The 20,087-nt window shown below is 65.4% G+C and overlaps 3 protein-coding genes across 5 annotated transcripts; all 3 read left to right on the forward strand.

The window, feature by feature from the left end:
* The first annotated feature begins 488 nt into the window (after positions 1–488).
* LOC144191993 (receptor-type tyrosine-protein phosphatase beta-like) lies at positions 489–10,695 on the forward strand. 2 transcript variants are annotated; one of them, XM_077710966.1, is made up of 29 exons: positions 489–720; positions 986–2,643; positions 2,819–3,092; positions 3,171–3,437; positions 3,501–3,767; positions 3,830–4,093; positions 4,161–4,427; positions 4,508–4,771; positions 4,855–5,115; positions 5,195–5,485; positions 5,750–6,019; positions 6,111–6,371; positions 6,455–6,739; positions 6,807–7,085; positions 7,154–7,303; positions 7,427–7,646; positions 7,704–7,798; positions 7,881–7,998; positions 8,057–8,125; positions 8,218–8,238; positions 8,508–8,589; positions 8,661–8,751; positions 8,821–8,897; positions 8,978–9,112; positions 9,223–9,345; positions 9,412–9,575; positions 9,723–9,858; positions 9,965–10,051; positions 10,451–10,695. In XM_077710966.1, exons 1-29 carry the CDS (start codon positions 492–494, stop codon positions 10,469–10,471), a joined length of 6,726 nt encoding a protein of 2,241 aa, XP_077567092.1. In that variant the 5' UTR covers positions 489–491; the 3' UTR covers positions 10,472–10,695. The 2 variants fall into 2 exon arrangements, with proteins under 2 accessions (XP_077567092.1, XP_077567093.1); XM_077710967.1 differs by lacking the exons at positions 8,508–8,589; positions 8,661–8,751; positions 8,821–8,897; ... (4 more) ...; positions 9,965–10,051; positions 10,451–10,695 and adding an exon at positions 8,328–8,479.
* An 83-nt stretch (positions 10,696–10,778) lies between these two features.
* LOC144192000 (fibroblast growth factor receptor substrate 2-like) lies at positions 10,779–14,345 on the forward strand. 2 transcript variants are annotated; one of them, XM_077710980.1, is made up of 6 exons: positions 10,779–11,459; positions 12,101–12,171; positions 12,253–12,349; positions 12,467–12,653; positions 12,798–12,935; positions 13,002–14,345. In XM_077710980.1, the coding sequence occupies exons 3-6, from the start codon at positions 12,281–12,283 to the stop codon at positions 14,045–14,047; spliced, it is 1,440 nt and encodes a 479-aa protein (XP_077567106.1). In that variant the 5' UTR covers positions 10,779–11,459; positions 12,101–12,171; positions 12,253–12,280; the 3' UTR covers positions 14,048–14,345. The 2 variants fall into 2 exon arrangements, with proteins under 2 accessions (XP_077567106.1, XP_077567107.1); XM_077710981.1 differs by lacking the exon at positions 10,779–11,459 and adding an exon at positions 11,538–11,678.
* Positions 14,346–14,520: 175 nt separating this feature from the next.
* On the forward strand, positions 14,521–19,601 carry LOC144191997 (SITS-binding protein). The gene is made up of 10 exons (XM_077710977.1): positions 14,521–15,331; positions 15,402–15,573; positions 16,484–16,691; positions 16,759–16,909; positions 17,550–17,747; positions 17,829–18,079; positions 18,167–18,303; positions 18,382–18,497; positions 18,607–18,786; positions 18,900–19,601. Exons 1-10 carry the CDS (start codon positions 14,795–14,797, stop codon positions 19,107–19,109), a joined length of 2,160 nt encoding a protein of 719 aa, XP_077567103.1. The 5' UTR covers positions 14,521–14,794; the 3' UTR covers positions 19,110–19,601.
* Positions 19,602–20,087: the final 486 nt, after the last annotated feature.

The raw sequence follows: 20,087 nt of genomic DNA on the forward strand, positions 1-20,087 counted from the left end.
ATCTGCCGCCGACTCTGTCCAAAAGTCAACGCGCACGCACGTCAGGATGTTCCTGTGCACCAGGCAGGATGCTAGACAAGACGGGGCGGCCGGATTTAGGCGGCGTCCTCGTTCGTTGACCTCTGAGTCATGCTGGTGAAAAAAGAAAGAAAAAGAAAAAAAATCAAATGACGTTGGAAAAACACGCAATATAAAAATAAATGAAGCAGGGAATCAAAAATGGAAATAGTCTCTCTCTCTCTCTTTTTTTCGCAGACCATCATTTGGCCATCCCCAGTTCAATGAAGGAGCTCGTGTCAAAGTCAAAAAGAAAAGATGCAAGTGCTTCTTCAAAAGGAGGCGCTGCAAAATAAACGCCATCGGGTTCGGCATAGGGGAATGTTGTTGTTGTTTTTAGGCTCGTTCTGTTGTCGTTTTTTTTATTTTGTTCTCGACGTGTTGCTGAAGTTGCCTGGAATTTCCTGGCATTTCCTGGCTTACGTGCGGGAAGAATGGAAAGGAAGGAAACGCCGCCGTCCGACTTCTTTCCTCCCGTGCAGCCGTTTGTTCAGTCGATGGGTGGGTTAGTCGCTTGGTCAGTGAGTCGCGACACGGGCTTTGGATCTGGACGTCTTAGAGGGCTGAAAACCGGACGACATGTCCGGGAAGACTGCGACTGGAAGATGAAGACGTGGCTGCTTCTCCTTTGTCTACTCCGCGGCGCTTCCATTGCACCTGCCGGTCAGTTTTTGTTGCCTGGCTCCCAACTTTGGAGGGCTCCCCCGTCTCTGTCTCCTTCTTCTCCTGTCAACTCACAGCAAAAATCAATCAATCAATGGACGGACGTTTCAACGTCTAGCGTTCTGTTGTCATTTTTCTGGTCTTCTCAACGAACGCCGTATCGTGTGTATTTTCTCTTTGTCCTTTATTTCTCGATTTGGCCGTGTCCGTGTTGCGATTTGAAAGTTTTTTTCTCTTTCTTTGGCTCGGCTTCCCATCCGTTCAGGTGGAAATTGGAGCTCGGCCGCTTCCCGAGCCCCGAGGCCGGCCGCGTCGGGGGTCCCCTCCCGGACACCGCGGCTCTACGGGAAGCCCGACGGAACCCGGGCCGCCGCGGCCACGTCTCCCCGGGCGACGGCCTCGGCCCCCTCCCAAGGAACGCCCTCCGTGACGGCCGCCGTCCGCCATCCCAAGCGGGCTCCGGTCCCGGCTCTCGGGCCGACCTCGGCCCCCTCCGGCGCCAGTAGCTCCCTCGCCAGCGGCGCCCATCCGCGGTCCGTTTCTACGAGTCCCGCCCCGGCTACGGCCACGGGGCCTTCGCGATGGACTTTGGGCGCGGGGACGGGCTCCCCGACGGCCGGCGCGAGCACTTCCGGGCCGGCCCCCTCTTTGGGCAAAAGTGCGGCGGTCCCCGGCCCCGCCTGGGCTTCGGCGGCGACCTCCCGAAACGGCAGCGTGGACGCCGCGGCGTCTCCGTCTTCCGCCCCGGGCCTTTCTCCATCCTCGGCTGCGGTGTCCGTGGCGTCGTCCGCTCCATCGTGGGCGGCGTCCCGGTCTCCAGAGTCCAGTCCGCCCCGGTCTCCAGAGTCCAGTCGTTCCCGGTCTGCGGCCCGGGCCGGCGCATCTTCTGGCGCTCGGTCCTCCGCTTCATCTTCTACCGGGTCTGGCGTTCGGTCCTCGGCTGCGGCCTTTTCCGCATCTTCCGGCACTTTTTCCTCTGCTTGGTCTTCCACTCCATTCTCCTCTCCGTCCTCAGCCCCAGGCTCATCTTCATTTCCATCTTCCGCTTCATTTTCTGCTTGGCCCACCGCTTTGTCTTTTGCTCCGTCTCCCGATTGGTCTTCCACTTTCTCCCACGCTTCATCTTCTGCTTCGTCTTCCGCTTCATCTTCCGCTTCTTCCTCCACTCCGTCTCCCGTTTTGTCTTCCACTTTATCCCCCGCTCGGTCTCCCGCTTGGTCTTCCACCGGATTCCCCGGCGCTTCCACGGCCGGCGCGGAGTGGGCTCCCGCCACCCGTCACGCGGGCCCCCCGCTCTCCACCGGGGCCACCGACCGGGGCTCCCCAACGGGGCCCGCGAGCGTCCGGGGTTTGGTGAAAAGTACGGCGGCCGGGGGCCCCTACCCGGGCCCTGGCGCGTGGGCCTCCTCTTCCCAAAGGCCCGGAGTCCCCACGGTCGCTCCCACCTCGGAGGGGACCCCCTCGGCGGCCGCCACGCCCTCCTTGGCTCCCGCCCGGTCGGAGTCGGCCCCCCCGTCTTTCGGTACGGGCGGGGCTTCCGACGGCGTCCCCTCCTCCGCTTTGCCCCCGTTTTCCGTCCCGGCGTCGGCCAGCCCCCGTGCCACTTTGCCCTCCCCCGCCGGCAGCGGGCACGCCGTGCACACCGTGGCTCTCGGCTCCGTTCCCGGGGACCATCCCGCCCCCTTTGTCGACGTCGTGCCTCCCGGTCGGACTTCCCCGGCCGCGCCCTCCGGCTCGGCGGACGGCGAGACGACGAAGATGATGACGATGACAACGATGGCGACAACGACAACAACGACAACAACGATGGCGACAACGACAACAACGACAACAACGATGGCGACAACGACGATGGCGACAACGATGATGGCGACAACGACGATGGCGACAACGGTGGTCCCCGCGACGCGCTCGGAATGGCCGGTGAGTCAAGCAAATGAATTGCGGCGGGCCACCCGTGGGCCCGCAGGCTAACGCAAGGCCACCTTTGGGCCACCCGTGGGCAGGCCACCGTGGATTTCAATTCGGAGGTCCCCGTCTCAAAAGGTTATGCTCGGCGGGGAAATACTTTTAGTGGTAAGCGCGTGTGCCATTTCAGAGTGGTCATCGGTGCTCGGCGTCCTTGGTTGGGGTGAGCGTGGGCCAGACTTGGCTGCTGGCCACCTTCAGCTCGCCCCCGCGGTGCCAAAACTACACGGCCAGGGCGCTGGACGTCCAAAACGGCGGCAAAGTCATGGCCGGCCGCTGTCATCCGGCGCCACCCGGCCCCGACCTGACATGCTCCGTCGCGGGACTGCTGCCGGGAACCGCCTACGGCGTGGCCGTCACCTCCGGCCGGGACGGCGCCACCGTACACGCGGAGGCCCGAACGGGTGAGATGGAGTGAGGCGCCGGAAGTGAAACGACTTTTATCTCCGGCCTCCGCCCCCCTCCCCGCTGTCTCACTTCAGTCCCGGGACCCGTGCGGCGGCTCCGCGTCCGTCACGCCGACGAATCCTCCGTCCGCGTCCTTTGGGACCCCCCCGCGGGCCGCTGGGAGGGCTTGGCGGCCACGGTGCGACCCGCCGGCTCCCATTTGGCGGCGGCCCGCCGTCTCCTCCCCCGCGAGGCCTCGGGCTGCACCTTCCAGCGGCTGACCTCGGGGCGTCTGTACACGGTGGCCGTGAGCACCTGGAGCGGCCGGCGGAACGCCTCCGCCGCCGTGGACGTGTGGACCGGTGAGATCCTTTGGAGGGCCCGCGGCACGGCGGCCCCTCCGTCACCGTGCGCGTCCCCCTCAGCGCCGTCTCGGGTCGGCGAGCTGCGCCTATCCAATCGGGGGAGCACCGAGAGCCTGGTGGCCGAGTGGGAGCGCGCCGGCGGGGACGCCGACGCCTACGAGGTCCTGCTGGTCTACGAGGGCAGCGTGGTCAAGAACCGCAGCCTGCCGGCCAACGCCACCGACTCTGTCTTTGAGCGGCTGAGGCCCGGCGCCACCTACGGGGCGGTGGTGACCACCTTTCGGGCGGGACGCCCGTCCAGGCAGGCGCTGGCCGAGGGACGCACCGGTGAGACCGTCCCTCCCGACGCCGGCCGATTTTCCGGGACTGACCGCCTTCTCCGGCCGTAGTACCCGCCGCCGTGGGCCAGTTGGGCGTCAGTAACAACGGGCGCGCGGACTTCCTGGGCGTGTCCTGGCGTCCGGGTCCGGGGCGGGTGGACGGTTACCTGGTGGCCCTGAGGGAGCGGGAGCGCAGCCTTCACGAGGTGGCGCTGGGCCAATCCAGTCGCCAGTGCGTCTTCGGCTCCCTGGTGTCCGGACGCCTCTACAACATCTCGGTGGGCGCTCGCAGCGGGAGCTTCCGCAACGACACCTTGGTGCCGGGGAGGACACGTGAGCGCCACCCGCCGGGCGGTCCGGCCGCTCTCGGCCGGGCTTCAACCTTTTGCCCTTTGCGCAGAACCCTCCAAAGTCCAGAATCCCACGGTGACGCACGGCGCCCGCGACAACTCCCTGAAGGTCTACTGGCACCCGGCCCCCGGAGACGTGGACCTGTACCGCGTGTCGGTCCGTCACGACGCCCTGGCCGCGGCGCGGAACCTGACCGTGTCGCCCACGCGCAACGAGTGCGTCTTTGACGGCCTGGTGGCGGGTCGACTCTACGCCGTGACCGTGGCCACCAGGAGCGGCGACTACGAGGCCGTGGCCTCCACCCACGGCCGCACCCGTGAGCGTCCGGCCGCGCCGCCCCGCCCCGCCCGGCCGGGCGTCGAGCGATAGTCCTGACGCGCTCACCGCCCGGCGCAGTCCCGGCGGCCGTGCGTTCCCTGCGGGTGTCCCGGCGGAGCTGTAGGGAGCTCTGGGTGAGGTGGGAGGCGGCCCCGGGCGACGTGGACCACCACGAGGTGCGGCTGCTGTTCAACGACGCCGAGGTCTTCCCGCCGCTCACCCTGGGCGGCGGCGCCAACGAGTGCCCGCTGACCTCGCTCACGCCCGGACGACTCTACAAGGTCTCCGTGTCCACTTTCAGCGGAGTGGAGAGGAGGAGCTGCTTCGTAGAGGCTCGCACGGGTCAGGCGCGCTCCGCGGGCTCCGCGGGCTCCGCGGGCGGGGCCAGCCGGAGGTTCTTTCCTTGAACACGGCCCTCCGCTCAGTTCCCAGTCAGGTGGAGAACCTCCAGGTGAGGAACGACGGCGGCGGCACTTTAACGGCCAGCTGGATCCCCGGCCGAGGCGACGTGGACGGATTCGCCGCGGCGCTGTACGAGCAGAACCGGGAGTTGGACGCGCGTACCGTCCCCAAGCATCAGAACCAGGTGGCGTTCGGCTCGCTCCGGCCGGGTCAGCTGTACGCCGTCGTGGTCCGGGCGCTCAGCGGCGACCTCTCTAGCAATCGAACGGCCAGCGGACGCACGGGTGAGCCGACGCTCGGCCGGCGGGCGGGCGGGCGTTTGGTGCTGGCCACGCCCCGACTGCTCTTACTCTGTACCCTCAGTCCCGTCGGCGGTGACGGAGCTGCGGCTGGAGAACCCGGCGGATTCGGACGGCCTGATAGCCAGCTGGCGGGAAGCCGCCGGAGTGCGCGACGGCTACTCCCTGCGGCTGGTGGACGAGCGGGGCGCCGCCGTCGGTCAAGCCTCTGCCTCCACTGTCGCCGCCGCCGCCGCCGTACCCCTGGCGCACCACACCTTTGACGGTCTCACCCCGGGAAGACTCTACGAAATCCTGGTCCAGACCCGTAGCGGAGGAGTCCTGAGCGAGGCGGTCAGCGACCGAGCTCGCACGCGTAAGATTTGAGCCTTTCCGCTAGCTAGCGCTGAGAAAACCGGCGTACGTGAGCGGCCGGCCGCCCGTCCCACGGCCGCCCGTCCCACGGCCGCCCGTCCCACGGCCGCCCGTCCCACGGCCGCCCGTCCCACGGCCGCCCGTCCCACGGCCGCCCGTCCCACGGCCGCCCGTCCCACGGCCGCCCGTCCCACGGCCGCCCGTCCCACGGCCGCCCGTCCCACGGCCGCCCGTCCCACGGCCGCCCCTCCTCCTTTCCCGGCAGGTCCGGCGCCCGTCTCCCGACTCTCGGTCCAGAGCAACGACAGCACCAGCCTGTCCCTCCGCTGGTCTCGGCCGGCGGGCGACTGGGACTCCTACGACATCCTCTTGAGCGGCGGCGCCGAAGACGGGATCGCGCCGCGGTCCGGCCGGGCCGCGGCGACCGGCCTGGACTGGCGTTTCTCGGGACTGACGCCCGGTTCCGCCTACCGGGTGGCGGTGGTCACGCGCAGTGGAGAGCTGAGCCGGCAGACCGCCGTTTGGGCCCGCACGGGTCAGTGGCTCGTCGAGGCGTCCGATCGGCGGGCGACCGCGCTTTCCCGCCGGGAGCGGGTTCTGACGGCGGGGGACCCTTTTTCTCTCAGCGCCGTCCGCCGTCACGTCCCTGCGCGCCGACAGCGGCGGCCGTTGCGACCGGCTGCGGGTGTCGTGGCGGAGGGGCGAGGGCGGCGTGGACGGGTACCGGCTGTCGCTGTCCGGCTCCGACGCCACGCCGCGGGAAGGCCTGGGCCCGGAGGCCACCGAGTGGCTCTTGGACGGCCTGACGCCGGGCCGGTCTTACCGCGTGGACGTCTTGAGCCTGAGCGGCCTTCTGAGCAACGGCGCGTCCGTGCACGCCAGGACAGGTGAGACCCCCCTCCATGAATCGGAAGACGTAACCCCGCAGCGGCAAAATGAAGGAGCTTTTTTTTTTCCTCCGTCCTCTCAGCTCCCAGACCTCCGAGCGACGTCCTGTTCGGAGGGGTGACGGAAAGCGCGCTGGAGGTGACGTGGACCCCCCCGGCGGACTGCGACTGGGACGACTTCCAGGTGCTGTGGACTCCGCCGGACCGCGCTTCGGTGGTCAACCCCTACGAGGGCGGCGTCTCCGGCGGCCGGATCCTGAGGGGCCTCTTTCCCGGACGCCTCTACAACGTCAGCCTGCGCGCCGTCAGCTCCCGGGGCCCCGCCCCGCCCTCCCACAGCCTTCCCGTCTGGCGCGCCGTCCGCACCAGTAAGACGTGCCTTGGCCGCGGCCCCCTCCGCTTAAAGGCCGACCGGCCGGCGTCCCCCCCCCGCAGGGCCGTCGCCCGTTTCGGGCCTCCGCTGCCGGCCCCGGAGCTCGACGTCCGTCTCCTGCTCTTGGACGCCCCCGGAGGCCGACTTTGACTCCTACGGCGTGGAGTGCGCGCGGCAGGACTCGGGAAGCACGGTGTACTGGCGGCGCGCCGAGCGGGGCCGGTCGGAGCACGTGGTGGAGCCGCTGGAGCCGCACGCGCGCTACGCCGTGTCCATCAAGGTGGTGTCGGAGGCCAGCGTCAGCCAAGCGGCGCGGGACAGCGTGCTCACCATGATCGACCGTGAGTGGCCGCCAAAATGGCCCCCAGACGGAGCGTGGAAAGGGTCACTGTGACGGTGCCACCTTCAGGTCCTCCCACGCCCCCCCTGGACAAGCGAGTGGACGCGGCGTCGGCGGTGGCCAGCGGCTCGTCCATCGTGTTCCGCTTCAACTGCAGCTGGTTCAGCGACGTCAACGGCGCCGTCAGGTTCTTCAGCGTGGTGGTCACCGAGTCCAAAGGTGGGAGGCGCCGTGGATTGGGGAGGCCAAAACGTTCTCCCTGCCGGCGCCGTGGATTGGGGAGGCCAAATTGTTCCCCCCGCCGGCGCCGCCCCGACCCAAACGCCCTCTTTCTTCACTCAGGCGAGGAGCAAGTTTTGCCGGAGCGGCGCCACCCCCTGCCCTCCTACGCCGACTACGCGTCCGACGCCTCCGTCCGCTCTTACCAGACGTCGCCGTTCGCCGCCGATAGCTGCGGCGACGGCCACATCACGGTGGGGGCGGGGGCGGAGGCCCTGGGGGGGTCGTGTGGCCACGGGCCAGCCTTCTGCGACGGACCCCTGAAAGCCGGCACCGCCTACAGGTGGGTCCCCTCCGTCCCAAGGCTCCGAGCCCCGGCTGCCCGTCCGTCTTCCCGCAGGCTGAGCGTCCGGGCCTTCACGCGGACCTCGGAGGGGGACTCTCCGGCCCTGTACTCCGACACCTTCCTGTCGCTGCCCGTGCGAACGGCGCCAGGTGAGCAGAGGAGAAAGACGCCCTCCGCCTGGCGGATGGCGGCCTCCGTCCGGTGACATCTACCCGGTGGCCTCCCCCGCAGAGCCCGCCCCCAGAGGCCTGGCGGAAGGGATCGGCGGTGTCGCCGCCGCCGTCGTCGTGGTCTCGGCGCTGGCGGCGGCCGCGTTGGTGGTCCGTCGGCGGAGGGCGCGACGGAAAAGGTACGTCTGGCCCCGCCACTCCCGCCAATCTCCTAAGATGGCGGCCCTTTTGAAAAAGGGTGCGGGAGAGCGCGTCCGTCGGCATGCACCCCAGGGGAGAGCGAGCTTCGCCGCGAGGGCTGAGAGGGTGGGTGAGACCGCCGCCCACGTGGGAGCCGTCGTGCTTCACGGCAAAGACAACGCCACTCACCCTTCCTTCTTCCTTCCTTCCCGTGACAGGAAACGCCATCCCGCCGCCAGGTAAGTAGTTAGGGTTCGGTATTAACCGACCGGGTGCGGTCCAGGAGGGGGCCGGTCCGTGACCAGTCTCTCTCCCGCCTCCAAAACAGCCAAATCCAAGGATCTACTAATCATGGGCAAGGTGTCCAGAAGTCTGATCCTAACCATCCATCGGATTTGGGTGTGTTGGACGTGGAAGACAGACAGGGTTAGGGGGGGATCCGGGGGAGAAGCTCGGACCCACACTTGAGCTAACGGGCGGCACGCGGCCACGCTTTTTTTTTTTTCAGTCCCGTTAAGCTGGACGACTTTGAGCGCCACTTTGACAAACTCCGGGCCGACTCCCACTTCCTGCTTTCCCAGCAGTACGAGGTGAGGCGCCCGGGCCGGCCGGCGAAACGACGGCTCCCCACCGACGTCTTCTTTCTGCTTGCGGCCGGCAGAGCCTGAAGGACGTGGGTCGCGAGCAGACCACCGAGGCGGCGCTCTTGCCGGAGAACCGCGGGAAGAACCGATACAACAACATCCTTCCCTGTGAGTTGCCGACAGTTTGGGCGGACGCCGTCCGCCGTCCCCGCCCAGAGCCCCGATTTGTCCCCGCAGACGACGCCACCCGAGTCAAGTTGGCCCACGTGGACGACGAGCTGTGCTCGGACTACGTCAACGCCAGTTACGTGCCGGTGAGGCAGCCTCCGCCGTCCCGGCCGGCCGTGACTGGAGAGCCGGCGGCGACCCGGTGTGTCTTTGCGCCGCCTCCCAGGGAGAGCGTTTCCGCCGCGAGTACATCGCCGCCCAGGGGCCGCTGCCGGGGACCAAGGACGACTTCTGGAAGATGGCCTGGGAGCAAAACGTGCACAACATCGTCATGCTCACGCAATGCGTGGAGAAAGGACGGGTAGGAAGCGTCCAGGGGGTGGGGCCGCGGGCTCGGCCGCCGAAGATGCTCTCGGCTTATCGGCCCGTCCGATGCTCAGAGAAAGACGTCATTCGTTCGCGTGCGATTAGGTCAAGTGCGACCGCTACTGGCCGGCGGACCAGGACCCCCTCTACTACGGCGACCTGATCGTGCACATGACGTCCGAGTCGGAGCTTCCCGAGTGGACCATCCGAGAGTTCCGCCTGTGCAGCGTGAGCCCCGACCGTCCCGACCCCCCCCCGGGGGCCCTTGGCGCTACCCACCGGTTTGACCGACAGGAGGAGGATCCACGGCGGGTGCGCCTGCTCCGTCATTTCCACTTCACCGTGTGGCCCGATCACGGCGTTCCCGACAGCACGCGCTCGCTGGTTCACTTTGTGCGAACCGTCAGGGACTTTGTGGCCCGGAGTCCGGCCGGGGGACCCACCTTGGTCCACTGCAGGTGGGCCGAAGCGCCGGCGTGGGCGGGCGCCACGTCACGTGGCTAGCTCTTTAGCGCCGTCGGCTGACGCCAATGGTCGGGGCGGCAATGTGCACTGTGGTGCAAGTTTGGAAAGGAGAAAATGTGTCTTTTGTGCTTTTGGCGCAGCGCGGGCGTGGGGCGCACGGGCACCTTCGTGGCCCTGGACCGTCTCCTGCAACAGGCCGCCGCCTCGGACGTCCTGGACCTTTACGGCTGCGTGCGGGAACTGCGCTTGCACCGCTCGCACATGTTGCAGACTGAGGTAGGTGGGCCGCCATCACCGGCATCGCTGCCACCGCCGATTCCCCGTCCTGAAAGTTGGGCCCGTTTTTTTTTGTTTTGTTTTTTGTGGCGGCGGCGGCGTGCAGCGGCAGTACGACTTTCTTCACCAGTGTCTGTGCGACGTGCTGCGGGCCAGGAACTTAGTGGTGTACCGAAATCCCGGCGTCGCTCAGGTCAGCGGCTCCGGTCTTTAGCGGCCGGTATCTTGGGGGGGGGCGGGCGCCGCGGATTCCGGCCTTGTGCTCTTTTGGCGGGGCGCCCTGCCCCAATGTATCGTTTCAATTAGAATGGGACATAGGCTTTGTCATCGTCATTGACTGGACAAAAGCCTAATTGGCATCATACCCAGAATATGAGTGCTTTTCCATAAGGTGCATTTTCCCGGCAAAGACCCCCAAAAAGTTGCCGTGATGGGTACATGGCATCACTCACTCCCTGAGCGGATCACTCACCTCTCACTGTCTCTCACTTACCTTTCGTCAGCCAGCAGGAGGCAGATCACCACCCAACGTCTTTTCATGTGACCCGAACCCCGAAGTTACTAGTTATTGTAAGTCCTTGTGTTTCCTCAGACGCCGTATGAGCGAGGTTAGCGGCCGAAGATCAACCTGGCCGTGCGTGCTCAAGACGTCACGGATATACGACGGACACCGGAGGTGTTCTCGGGCTTTTGACACGCCTCTTTTTTGGGGGCAAAAAGAAAAAAAAAAGACACGCAACCTTTGAGAAAGTTTGCCAGTTAAAAATGTATTAGAGCGCGCGCAGCATTATGATCACAGTTATCATTTAAAGCTATTCTATATTAAATTTCCTCCAAGCAAAACAAAGCGCCTCAGTGTTCTTCGTGGTGTAGGAAGGGAGGCGCATGCGCACCCACAGCCGCGGTGAGCTCGCTTTCTCGCGGATAGATACGAGCGAGTAGCCAATTGGCCAGCGCTCGGGTGGCTTGCTTTGGGCCGGTTTGCGATTGGCAGGCCAGCGGCGAGGCCTCTCCAGATTGGCCGCTTCCCTGGAAGCAGGCTGTCGATTGGCTCGTTCCAGTTGGCTCTCGGCACTTCGTCTCCTCCAGAGTGGGGAAGTTTTGGGACCAACTTTTGAGCCGGACGAGGAAGAGCGAGCGGGGGTGGCCAACGACTATTTTTTTGGAAACATTTTTTTTGGGGGGGGGACTGTTGGTTTTATTTTTTGGGGCTTTATTTTCGCTCTGTTCCCCTTCCCCAACTCCTGCGCCTGGGCCCCCCGCCTCACCTCCACCCCCGGACGGCGTCAACGTCGCTCGCGGTCGGCGGTGAAGCGCCGACGACTTTCGATGGATTCGGGCCGCTTCGTGTCGCTTCGGGTCGCCTCTCACTGACTAGAGCCGCTCGGGAGAAGTTGTGCCCTTTTTCCCTTCTTCAAAGAGGGAGCGGCAGAAGAGGAGGGGGCGAAGATGGACGCGACGGAGCTCGTGTAGCAACGGGGGCTAATGCTAAGCTAGTTGTTGCTCATGCTAACCCCGTCGGAGCTGGAGCGGACGCCGCGTGTCGACTTCCGCCGCCCTTGGAGGCCTCCAGTCGGCTCTCACTCGCTTGCTTGCGTGTTGTGAGTTGGCCTCTCTTTCGTTTTGCCCTCCTTTTTCCTTTTTTCCATGTGGAACCTTCGTCATGCCAAAGTAGCGAGCGAGCGAGAAGCTGCCTTCACAACACACGACTTGAATGTTTGTTTTCCCCAAAAGCAGCAGCCCCCTCTTCACTACTTTGGGACATTTGACGAAGGAGAAGGTTCAGCTTTGGTTGTCACCGCGAGCGAGCATCTCCTCTCGTAAAAACAAAACTTTTTTTTTGCTTTCAATGATAGCGCCACTATTGATGGCTCTTTATTTATTTCAAATAGAAATGAAGCTATTAGAGGAAACTATTGTCGAGCAGTGTTTTTAACTACGTTTCGCTGACTTTTTAAGTTTCCTTTTTTCCCTCGATCAATTGTGGTGACATAGATTTTCGTACCTGTAGCTGATCTTTGACTGAACAACATGACCTTTGACATGACTCGGGCACGCCAATAGGGCAGGGCTCATGTGAGCAGTTTGATATTTCCCGTCCAAGTAATATTGTTTGTAAACAACGAGTCTGCGGGCAAATCCGGGTCATTTCTCCCGCCGCGGCGGGAAACGTAGGAGCGACCTCCTACGTTTCCCGCTGACGGATGCCTTTTGTGGGCTAACGACGGCTCTTCTTTTCCAGCCCAGTCGATCGTCGTCGCCGCCCGCCGCCGTGACCCAGGTTCGCGTGCTGACCATGGAGGAAGACCTCAAGTAGGCGCTCCACGCCGCCGGAACGCCGCGTGCCGTCCGTCACTCACCTTTTCCGCCCACCCCCCATCCGTACGCACGCAGATTAGCCGCGCGGGCGCACTGAGGCATCATGGGTAGTAGCTGTTCCAGCTGTCCAGACAAAGAGTGGATTGCGGATAATCATCACAGTAAATTCAAGGTGAGTGGCCGTCGGTCCGGGCCGGGTCCGGAAGCCCGTTGTCGCCGCCCGTGAGCGCTTGAATTTGTCGTGGGCGGCCTATCGCTTTCCTTAAAATGAGCCTATTTGCTTTGCAAGGTGATCAACGTGGACGACGATGGGAACGAGCTGGGCGCCGGCGTGATGGAGCTGACGGACGGCGAGCTGGTCCTGCACACGCACCGGCGCGACGACGTCAGGTGGCCCTACCTCTGCCTGCGCCGCTACGGCTACGATTCCAACCTCTTCTCCTTCGAGAGCGGACGCCGCTGCCAGACCGGACAAGGTGAAAGTGCCGCCGGGAACGTGCCGGAACGGGCCGTAACGGGTTGTGGCGCCGCAAGGGACGGATTGCGGTCCGAAGGCGTAGCCCAAATTCAGATGTGTGCCGCCCCATTTTTGTGACCTTGCTCCTCCTCTCCCCCGGCAGGCATCTTCGCCTTCAAGTGCGCTCGGGCCGAGGAGATCTTCAACAAACTGCAAGAGGTCATGCACAGTCACAGCATCAGCGTGGTGGAGGAAGCCGTGGTGGACGCCGGCCACCAGGGGGCGGCGCTGTCGCCCGCAGGTAGTCTCCGCCGACCGTCGGCGCGCTCGCCCGGGGCGGCCCGGCTAACGGTCGCCTCGCTTTCAGGCCCGGGCCACCCGGCGGCGCCCAACGGCGTGTCCCCGCGTCCCCCCTCGGCGGGCGAGCTGCCGTCGCCGGCGTCCAGCCGCCACCCGTCGGTGGCCAGCGCCCGGCTGCCCTCGGTGGGAGAGGAGTCCACGCACCCCCTGCTGGTAGCCGAGGAGAGCGCGCCGCCGCCCCCCCGCGAGGACGAGCGCTGCGACGGCTTCCGGGCGCACACCTACGTCAACACGGGGGAAACCACGGCGGCGACGATGGCGGAGGCGGCCCCGGACAGCCCGGCCTCCCCCGAGGCCCGCCGGCCGCCCACCCCGCCGCGGGCCCCCCCGGAGCCCCGGGTGCTGCTGGAGCCGCAGGGCGCCCGCTTCGTGCTGGGACCCACCCCGGTTCAGCGGCGGCTGCGCGAGGCGGGGGAGGGCACCCCCGCGGTGGCGGCGCCCCCCCGCTGCCATCGCCCGCCCCCGCCCTCCCCCGACGCACACAACGCCAACAATTCGGCGCAGCGACGCACGGCGCTGCTGGACTACGAGAACTTGCCGGCGCTGCCGCCCGTGTGGGAGACGGGGAAGCCCGGCCGGGAGAGGGAGGGCGGGGCCACGGGCGGCGTGCCGCCCTCGCCGGCCTGCGGCGGCGTCGGCGGCGTCCCCCCCTCGCCGGACTGCCCGGCCACGCCGTCGCTCAACGGCTTCGGTCACGAGCCCTCGCACAACTACGTCAACACGGAGAACGTGACGTCGCCGTCGCGGCCCGAGACGGCGCGGCGGCGCTCGGACGGGCCCGCCGTCTTCAACTTTGACTTGCGTCGGACGGGCGAGGCGGCCAAGACGCTGAACTACATCGAGGTGGAGATGGACAACGGGGAGGGTCCGGGCACGCCGCGCACGCCCACCTCGCCCGGCACGCCCACGCGGCGCACGGAGCTCTACGCCCTGATCGACATTGAGCGCACGGCCGCCATGTCCATCCTGCAGAAGGCGCGGCCGCGCGACGACGGCACCTCGCGCAAGACGCGCCACAACAGCACGGAGCTGCCCAGCAAGAGCGCCGCGTGACGGTGGACTCGTTTCTCGGCTCCTCCTCCTCCTTTTTCTTCTTCTATGGTACGCATCAGTATTACCCAAACAAGCATTCCATTGGCCTCGGCCGGCGGCGCGAGACTTGCCTTTTGAGTTCCGCCGCCATTAATTCCGGTGTGTCTGTAGTCCATCTGGGCCGGGTCGCTGTTTTGAGCGCGAGGGGCGCGTGGGGCTGGCTGCCCTGGCCACCCGTGGACGGGAATAAAAAGAGAAATATTTGGACTATTGGATCAATTTAATGTGAGCCCCCAATAAACACAAAGCCAAGCATGAACAGAGTGAGTGAGAAATGAAGCCAAATGTGGACGAATGACAAAGCAAACGAGTGGAGACGTGTCCAGAGTGACCCTTCAAACCAAGGGGACGGCAAATGTGCTGTGGGCTCTCTCTCCAAACCGGGGCCCCTCCCCCTTTTTCCCTCTCTCTCTCTCTCTCCCCTTTTGCTGCGCCTCTATTGGTAGTCGCCGCTGCCAAGACGGGCGGGGGGGGCGAGGCAAACCGGCTGCACACACTGCGACCAGTGCACTTACAAAAAGTTGAGCGAAGAAGGCCGTGCGGTGAGTCCGAGTCGAGCACGCCATCCACTTTTTTTTGTAGGTGGGGGGTTTCGATTTGTCGTCGTCGTCGCCCGGACAGAAAAGGAAGGGTCAGAGCGGGCGAGGGGCACTTGCTCACGGGCGGCGCGATGAGGCCGGCCGGCTGCCGCGGCCCGTCCCGGTCCACATGGCCCGTGGCCGTCGCGTGAAGAGCGAGAGCGCACCCCCCCCCCAAACCAAACACGAGATGCCTCCCGCTCGGAATCGGAAGGGCGGCCCGGCGGCGCCCGAGGTGACCACCTGGGACACAGGCTCCAAGGAGATGAACGAGACGTGGAAGGGCGCCGTGGCCTGCCTGGGCGTGGCCGTCTTCTTCGTCATGACCATCGGCATCATCTACTGGCAAGTGGTGGACCAGCCCAACAAGAACTGGATCCTGAAGGCCTCGCGCAGCGGCCTGCTGTGGGAGCGGCGCGGCCGCTCGCTGCTGCTGCAGACGCTGGCCCACGAGCGCACTCTGGTCCGCATCGACGTGCGCGGCGACGTGGGGCGCCCCGAGCTGGAGCTGCCCTTTGTGCGCGACCTCTGCTGGCTCAACCGCACGCAGTTCTGCTACAGCTGGGAGGCGCTGGCCGACCTACACGTCACCCTGAGCGTCCACGCCGACGGCGCCGAGTGCTACGAGCTGGCCTGGACGCCGGCGCGCTGCCACGTGCGGCTCAAGGTGGGTACCGACCGGGTTGAGGGGTTCGAGGTAGGTACCGACCGGCTCGGCGACTCCTCCTCCTTTGCAGGATTGCCTGTCCATGATCAACGTGTCGTGGTACGGCGGCGCCGGCGTGGGCGCCCCCACGTGGCCCATCAACCGTCAGAACGCCAGCATGCAGCCCTTCGTGCTCAGCGACCTCCGGGAGAAGCCGCAGGCCTTCGCCTCGCCGCTGGAGCGCTACTTCTTGGCCTCGTCGGGTGAGCCCAACGACCGCCGTCCATGTGCGCTATCGCTTTGTCGCGGGGGTTCCATCCGTCCGTCCCCTTGGACCCCCAAAACCGCCGACTATTTCTTTTCTTCCCGCTTGCTATGGGAAGCTGGAGCGGGCCGCCGGGGCTTAGCGCGTTGTGCGTGGGCGTCGTGTGATTCCACGAGACACGGCTTAACGCCAGAGCCCTTTCTCTCTCTCTCTCTCTCTCTGTGGAGCGCTCTGGTTTTGCGGTGGAAAAGGGCCACTTTCCTCCCCGGGTTCACTTGGTATCATTTGGAAAGCAACAAAGCCACGTGCCACAGACGGGATTGTCTTTCAGTCTATTTTTGGGCCGCATCCATATTTCGGGCCGGCTGGCGCGTACGGCCGAACCGCCCGCCCTCGTTACTTCTCGCAGCCGGAGAGAGAGAGAGATTCCCCGAGTTTGCCTGGGGGGGAGGGGCTGGGGGCCCAAAATAAGCCCCCAAAATATAAAGTAAGTGTGCTGGAAATGCGTCAATTGAAATTGGCACAAAGTGACCTCGAAAGGCCAGCGGGAAGTAACCTCCAATCAATAGAAAATTTAGGTGGATTCAGTTTTTGAGCCCCCCGAGACACAGGAACAAGTACAACCGGCCTTTCGGCCGACAGGTAGAGCTGGGAAGAAATTTCCCAGCCTTTGAAGAAATGGGCAACCCGGTCGGATCCCCCCTCGCCGTCTTGGAGGACTTTCCACACGGGGTGGGGGTGAAACATGAGTCAGGAAGCAAAGACTTTTCCACCTTGCGCTTGGAGGCCGGCCACGGCCCCCCGCCGGCCCGCTTCTTTTTCCCTCGTCCGTCAGACGGTCGGGTTAGGGCTCAAACTGGGTTCGGGGCTGAGTGTCTCTTTCTCCCCCCCGCCGGGCCGACCCGCAGGGGTGGCGGTGCTGGCCCGGCCCGACCTTCCCCTGCGGGTGGGCCTGAAGGGCGGCCGGCGCCTGTGCCTGCAGCCGCCGGCCGGGCCGGACCTCCCGCCGCTGCGCTACAGCGTCTGCGTGGCCCAGGACGTCCGGGCGGCGCACCGGCACGCCGCGGGCCGCCTCTCGCTCTCTCCGAGGGAGGTGCCGGACACCGAGGCGTTCGGGTAAGTGTGTGGGGGGGGGAGGCCGGCACCCCGGCCCTCACGCCATCCTTCCCGCCCGCTCCTTCAGGCTGGCGTCCTGGAAGCTCCTGACCAAGGTGGATTCGGCGGCCAAGGTGGAGAGGGAGCTGAGGACCTTCTCCAACCGTCTCAGACGCCACCGGCTGGGAGACGCAATCATCGACCTGGACCAACATTCCACCGACCTCCTGTGGCAGACGGTAGGCGGGACACATTTTGCTCTTTTGGCAGGTGGACTGGCCCAGAGAGGGAAAGAGTAGGAGCGGGAGGTGGGCCCCAAAAGCTATCCGAGTCAACGAGCGCGTTGGAAAAGATCACACGGGAAAGGCCACCGGCCCGGGCCACCCCCGGCCGGGAGGCCGCGCGGGGCGTCTCGCCAGGAAGCCGCTTGCAAAAACTACGGAAAAGTACGGGCGCTGCGGCGCGGCCGGCTAGATTCGAATACGCGGCCAATGTAAGGAAGGAAGAAACCAAAATCCATCCGCAACGGGGCCGTCTCGGAAATCCGGAAGCCGATTAGCCGGGAAAGAGATTTCCCGTGGCCGGTTGGCCCCCAATCAAATCCCTTTGTGGAATGCGCCAGGTCCAAATGACCCAGGAGTTCTGTTTCAAATGCTTAAGCTTAAGCGTAGGGCTGAGCCAAACAGGGTGACCTGCAATGACCCCCGCCCCGGGACAAACCGGAAGTGACCTCACAATGTTGCAAAATCAAATACTGGGCCGTAAATGGGCCAAGTGAAAAAATGCCTGTGCCGTGCCTGATGGTGATGGGAAAGGAGCCTCGATTTGTGGGAGGCACCCTAAGCCCGCATCCTTGTTCTTCTCCTTCGGGCCCGGCAGGAGCACGAGGAGGCCCACGGCGGGAGGAGGGCGGCGTCCGGAAGGCGGAGCCGGGAGCTCCCGCTGCTCAAGCTCCTCAACATTTCCGTCACCCTGTCCCCCTTCCTGGCCGTGGACAGCGCGCGCTTCCGAGCCTCGCTGGCGGAGGGCGCCGACACCTTCTGGCTGGCCGTGCCCTCGCCTCCCCGCGGGCAGCCGGTGAGTCGTCGTCGTGTCGCCGCCGCCGCCGCTCCTCCTCCTCCGTTCACCCTATTGCCTTTCTTTCCTCCCTCCGCAAAGGTCCCCCTGCTGACTCGCTGGCGGGGCAAATTGTGCGTGAAGCTGAACGTCAGCGACCCGGGGGCGGTGGCCTGGTTCCTGGACGGGGTGGCGTCCCTGCGAGCCCACTTGGGAATGGAGGCGGTGGCGCTGGAGGGCGGGGAGAGGAACCTCTTTGAGCAGACGCCCCTGGCCGCCGACGCCTACGTGGCCCTGCTGGCCGACGTGGCCTCCAGGATGGGGGTCCGGGCCGTGCTGTCGGCGGGGACCAGGTGCGCCGCCTGGGGGGAAGGGGCTTGGTCGCCGGGTTGGCCCCGGGGCCTGGTCCGGCCCGCTCACAATCCGCGCCCGAAAGCCAGGTCCAGCCACCGGCCGGTGTTTGTGAGGATGAGCCCTCTGCGCTCCGACTGGAGCGCAGAGGGCCTGAAGGCCGTCATTCCCTCGCTGCTACGCCACGCCCTGCTGGGATACAACTTCCTCATTCCGGACGCCGTGGGTAGGTGGGGGGGTGGGGGGGCACGGTCGGGGTGGGGGGGGGCGCACGACCTGTGACGGAGCCTCCGCCGGTCGGCAGGCGGCTCCCTACCCGGAGACGCGGACGAGGAGTTGTACATCCGCTGGCTGGAGGTGGCGTCCTTCCTGCCCGTGCTCAGCTTCCACACCCCCCCGTGGCTCTGCGGCCAGGAGCGGGTCAGTGGCGCCCCGGCTTTCCGCGCCGGCGGCTTTCCGCGCCGGCGGCTTCCCGCGCCGGCGGCTTCCCGCCCCAAGTTGACGCTCACGCCCGGCCGGCCGGCCCCAGGTGCTGACCTTGACGCGGACGTACGTGGACAAGCACCGGAGGGAGGTGGCGCCGCTTTTGGAGAAGTACGGCGAGGAGTGGCGACGGACGGGCGACCCCGTCTACCGGCCCGTGTGGTGGCTGAGCCCGCTGGATCCGCGGGCCTTCGCCGTGGACGACCAGTTCCTCATCGGGGACCGGGTGAGTCGGCGGCCGGGGAAATTCCCATCCGTCTCCTCTTGTCCTCTCGGCCCGGCCTCACGTTTCCTCCCTTCCCCTCCCGTCTCCTCCCGTCTCCTCCCATCCGTCGCCAGGTCCTGGTGGCGCCCGTGGTGGAGATGGGCGCCCGGCGGAGGGACGTCTACTTACCGGACGGGGGCTCCCGCTGGCGGGACCACGCCGACGGGCGCGTGTTTGACGGCGGGACCGTCCTGCGGGACTACCCGGTGCCCCTGGAGGCCGTGGCCCTTTTCTCACGGCAGCACGGGCGTAATGGCGCGCCCTCCCGTCCCGAGGCTTTTTAGAGCGCGCCCACGTATAGAACTCCTCCGTGATGGTCAGAGGTGATTTTGGAATTGTCCCCCCCTCCTCCCTGTTTTCTTTGATCCAAGTCTGTGTGCTACTTTTCTATGTGGGGGGGCTTTGGGGTGACTTGAAAGGAAGCTCTGTCTGTGGAGAAGCGCAAAGGAAGTGAGAGTTGTCCCGTCCGGGGCTCCTCCTACTTGAAGAGGAGCCCTTTGGCCTTTTGAAATGGGGCGCCCTTCCACGGGCAGCCACCGAGCCCGGGGGCGGCGCAACGTGAGCGGGCTTTTGGAATGTTTGATGGCGGCTTTCAGGCCTAGCCTGGCCTAGACTGGCCGAGACTGGCACTTCCCCGTCCGGCCGCGTCTTAATCCCTCCCCCTCCTCCTCCTCCTCCTCCTCCGTCCCGGTGAATGTACAAAGTCTTTTGATTTGGACAGCCTCTCCTGTACTATTTTTCTCCTCAAAATAATAAAGTTTACATTTTGGTAGCCAGCGGAGGTTTGGATGGCCCGCCACGCCGTCTTCGGCCAATTGGAATGGAGTGCTTTAGGGGTGGGGCCAAGTCAAGTGAGGTTGGCCAGGTGGCTGGCTCTTGGCCACCCTCTCCCCCACTCAAGTGCCCCCGCCCCCAACGTTAAGACGGGGGGCGCAGCTGTCCACGGTCACGCGGTCACCGCGCCAGCGAGTTGGCTCGCTCCCCGGCCGGTCACGGGTCGGAATGGGTCCATTTCTCTCCACATTTCTAACCACTTTTGGCCTAAAATTTCCGGGTTCCTTGGAAGTCTGGCCGGTTTCAATGGGTTTTTCTTGCCCTTCCATTGGATGATCTGGTACCGAATGGCTCCGAGCGTGGGTGGGAGCGGGTGGTCCTCCGGCCAGCGGGTGGCGCACGCCCCGGTAATGTGGAACTGGAGCGAGAAGGAAAGGCGAGCCTTCTCTCGTCTACTTTTAGAAAGTCTCGATCGACGCTCTAAGTTT

The sequence above is a fragment of the Stigmatopora nigra genome, unplaced genomic scaffold (assembly GCF_051989575.1).
Source record: "Stigmatopora nigra isolate UIUO_SnigA unplaced genomic scaffold, RoL_Snig_1.1 HiC_scaffold_25, whole genome shotgun sequence".
NCBI lineage: Eukaryota > Metazoa > Chordata > Actinopteri > Syngnathiformes > Syngnathidae > Stigmatopora > Stigmatopora nigra.

Excerpts from the sequence above, each read along its gene's own strand:
- LOC144191993 (XM_077710966.1), top strand. The coding sequence starts at position 492 with ATGGAAAGGAAGGAAACGCCGCCGTCCGACTTCTTTCCTCCCGTGCAG. Across the intron at positions 3,438-3,500 it reads CGCCGTGGACGTGTGGACCG|CGCCGTCTCGGGTCGGCGAG; the intron begins GTGAGATCCTTT and ends CGTCCCCCTCAG. Across the intron at positions 4,428-4,507 it reads CTCCACCCACGGCCGCACCC|TCCCGGCGGCCGTGCGTTCC; the intron begins GTGAGCGTCCGG and ends CGCCCGGCGCAG.
- LOC144192000 (XM_077710980.1), top strand. The coding sequence starts at position 12,281 with ATGGGTAGTAGCTGTTCCAGCTGTCCAGACAAAGAGTGGATTGCGGAT. Across the intron at positions 12,654-12,797 it reads CCGCTGCCAGACCGGACAAG|GCATCTTCGCCTTCAAGTGC; the intron begins GTGAAAGTGCCG and ends CTCCCCCGGCAG. Across the intron at positions 12,936-13,001 it reads GGCGGCGCTGTCGCCCGCAG|GCCCGGGCCACCCGGCGGCG; the intron begins GTAGTCTCCGCC and ends CCTCGCTTTCAG.
- LOC144191997 (XM_077710977.1), top strand. The coding sequence starts at position 14,795 with ATGGCCCGTGGCCGTCGCGTGAAGAGCGAGAGCGCACCCCCCCCCCAA. Across the intron at positions 16,910-17,549 it reads CCGACCTCCTGTGGCAGACG|GAGCACGAGGAGGCCCACGG; the intron begins GTAGGCGGGACA and ends CGGGCCCGGCAG. Across the intron at positions 18,498-18,606 it reads GGCTCTGCGGCCAGGAGCGG|GTGCTGACCTTGACGCGGAC; the intron begins GTCAGTGGCGCC and ends GGCCGGCCCCAG.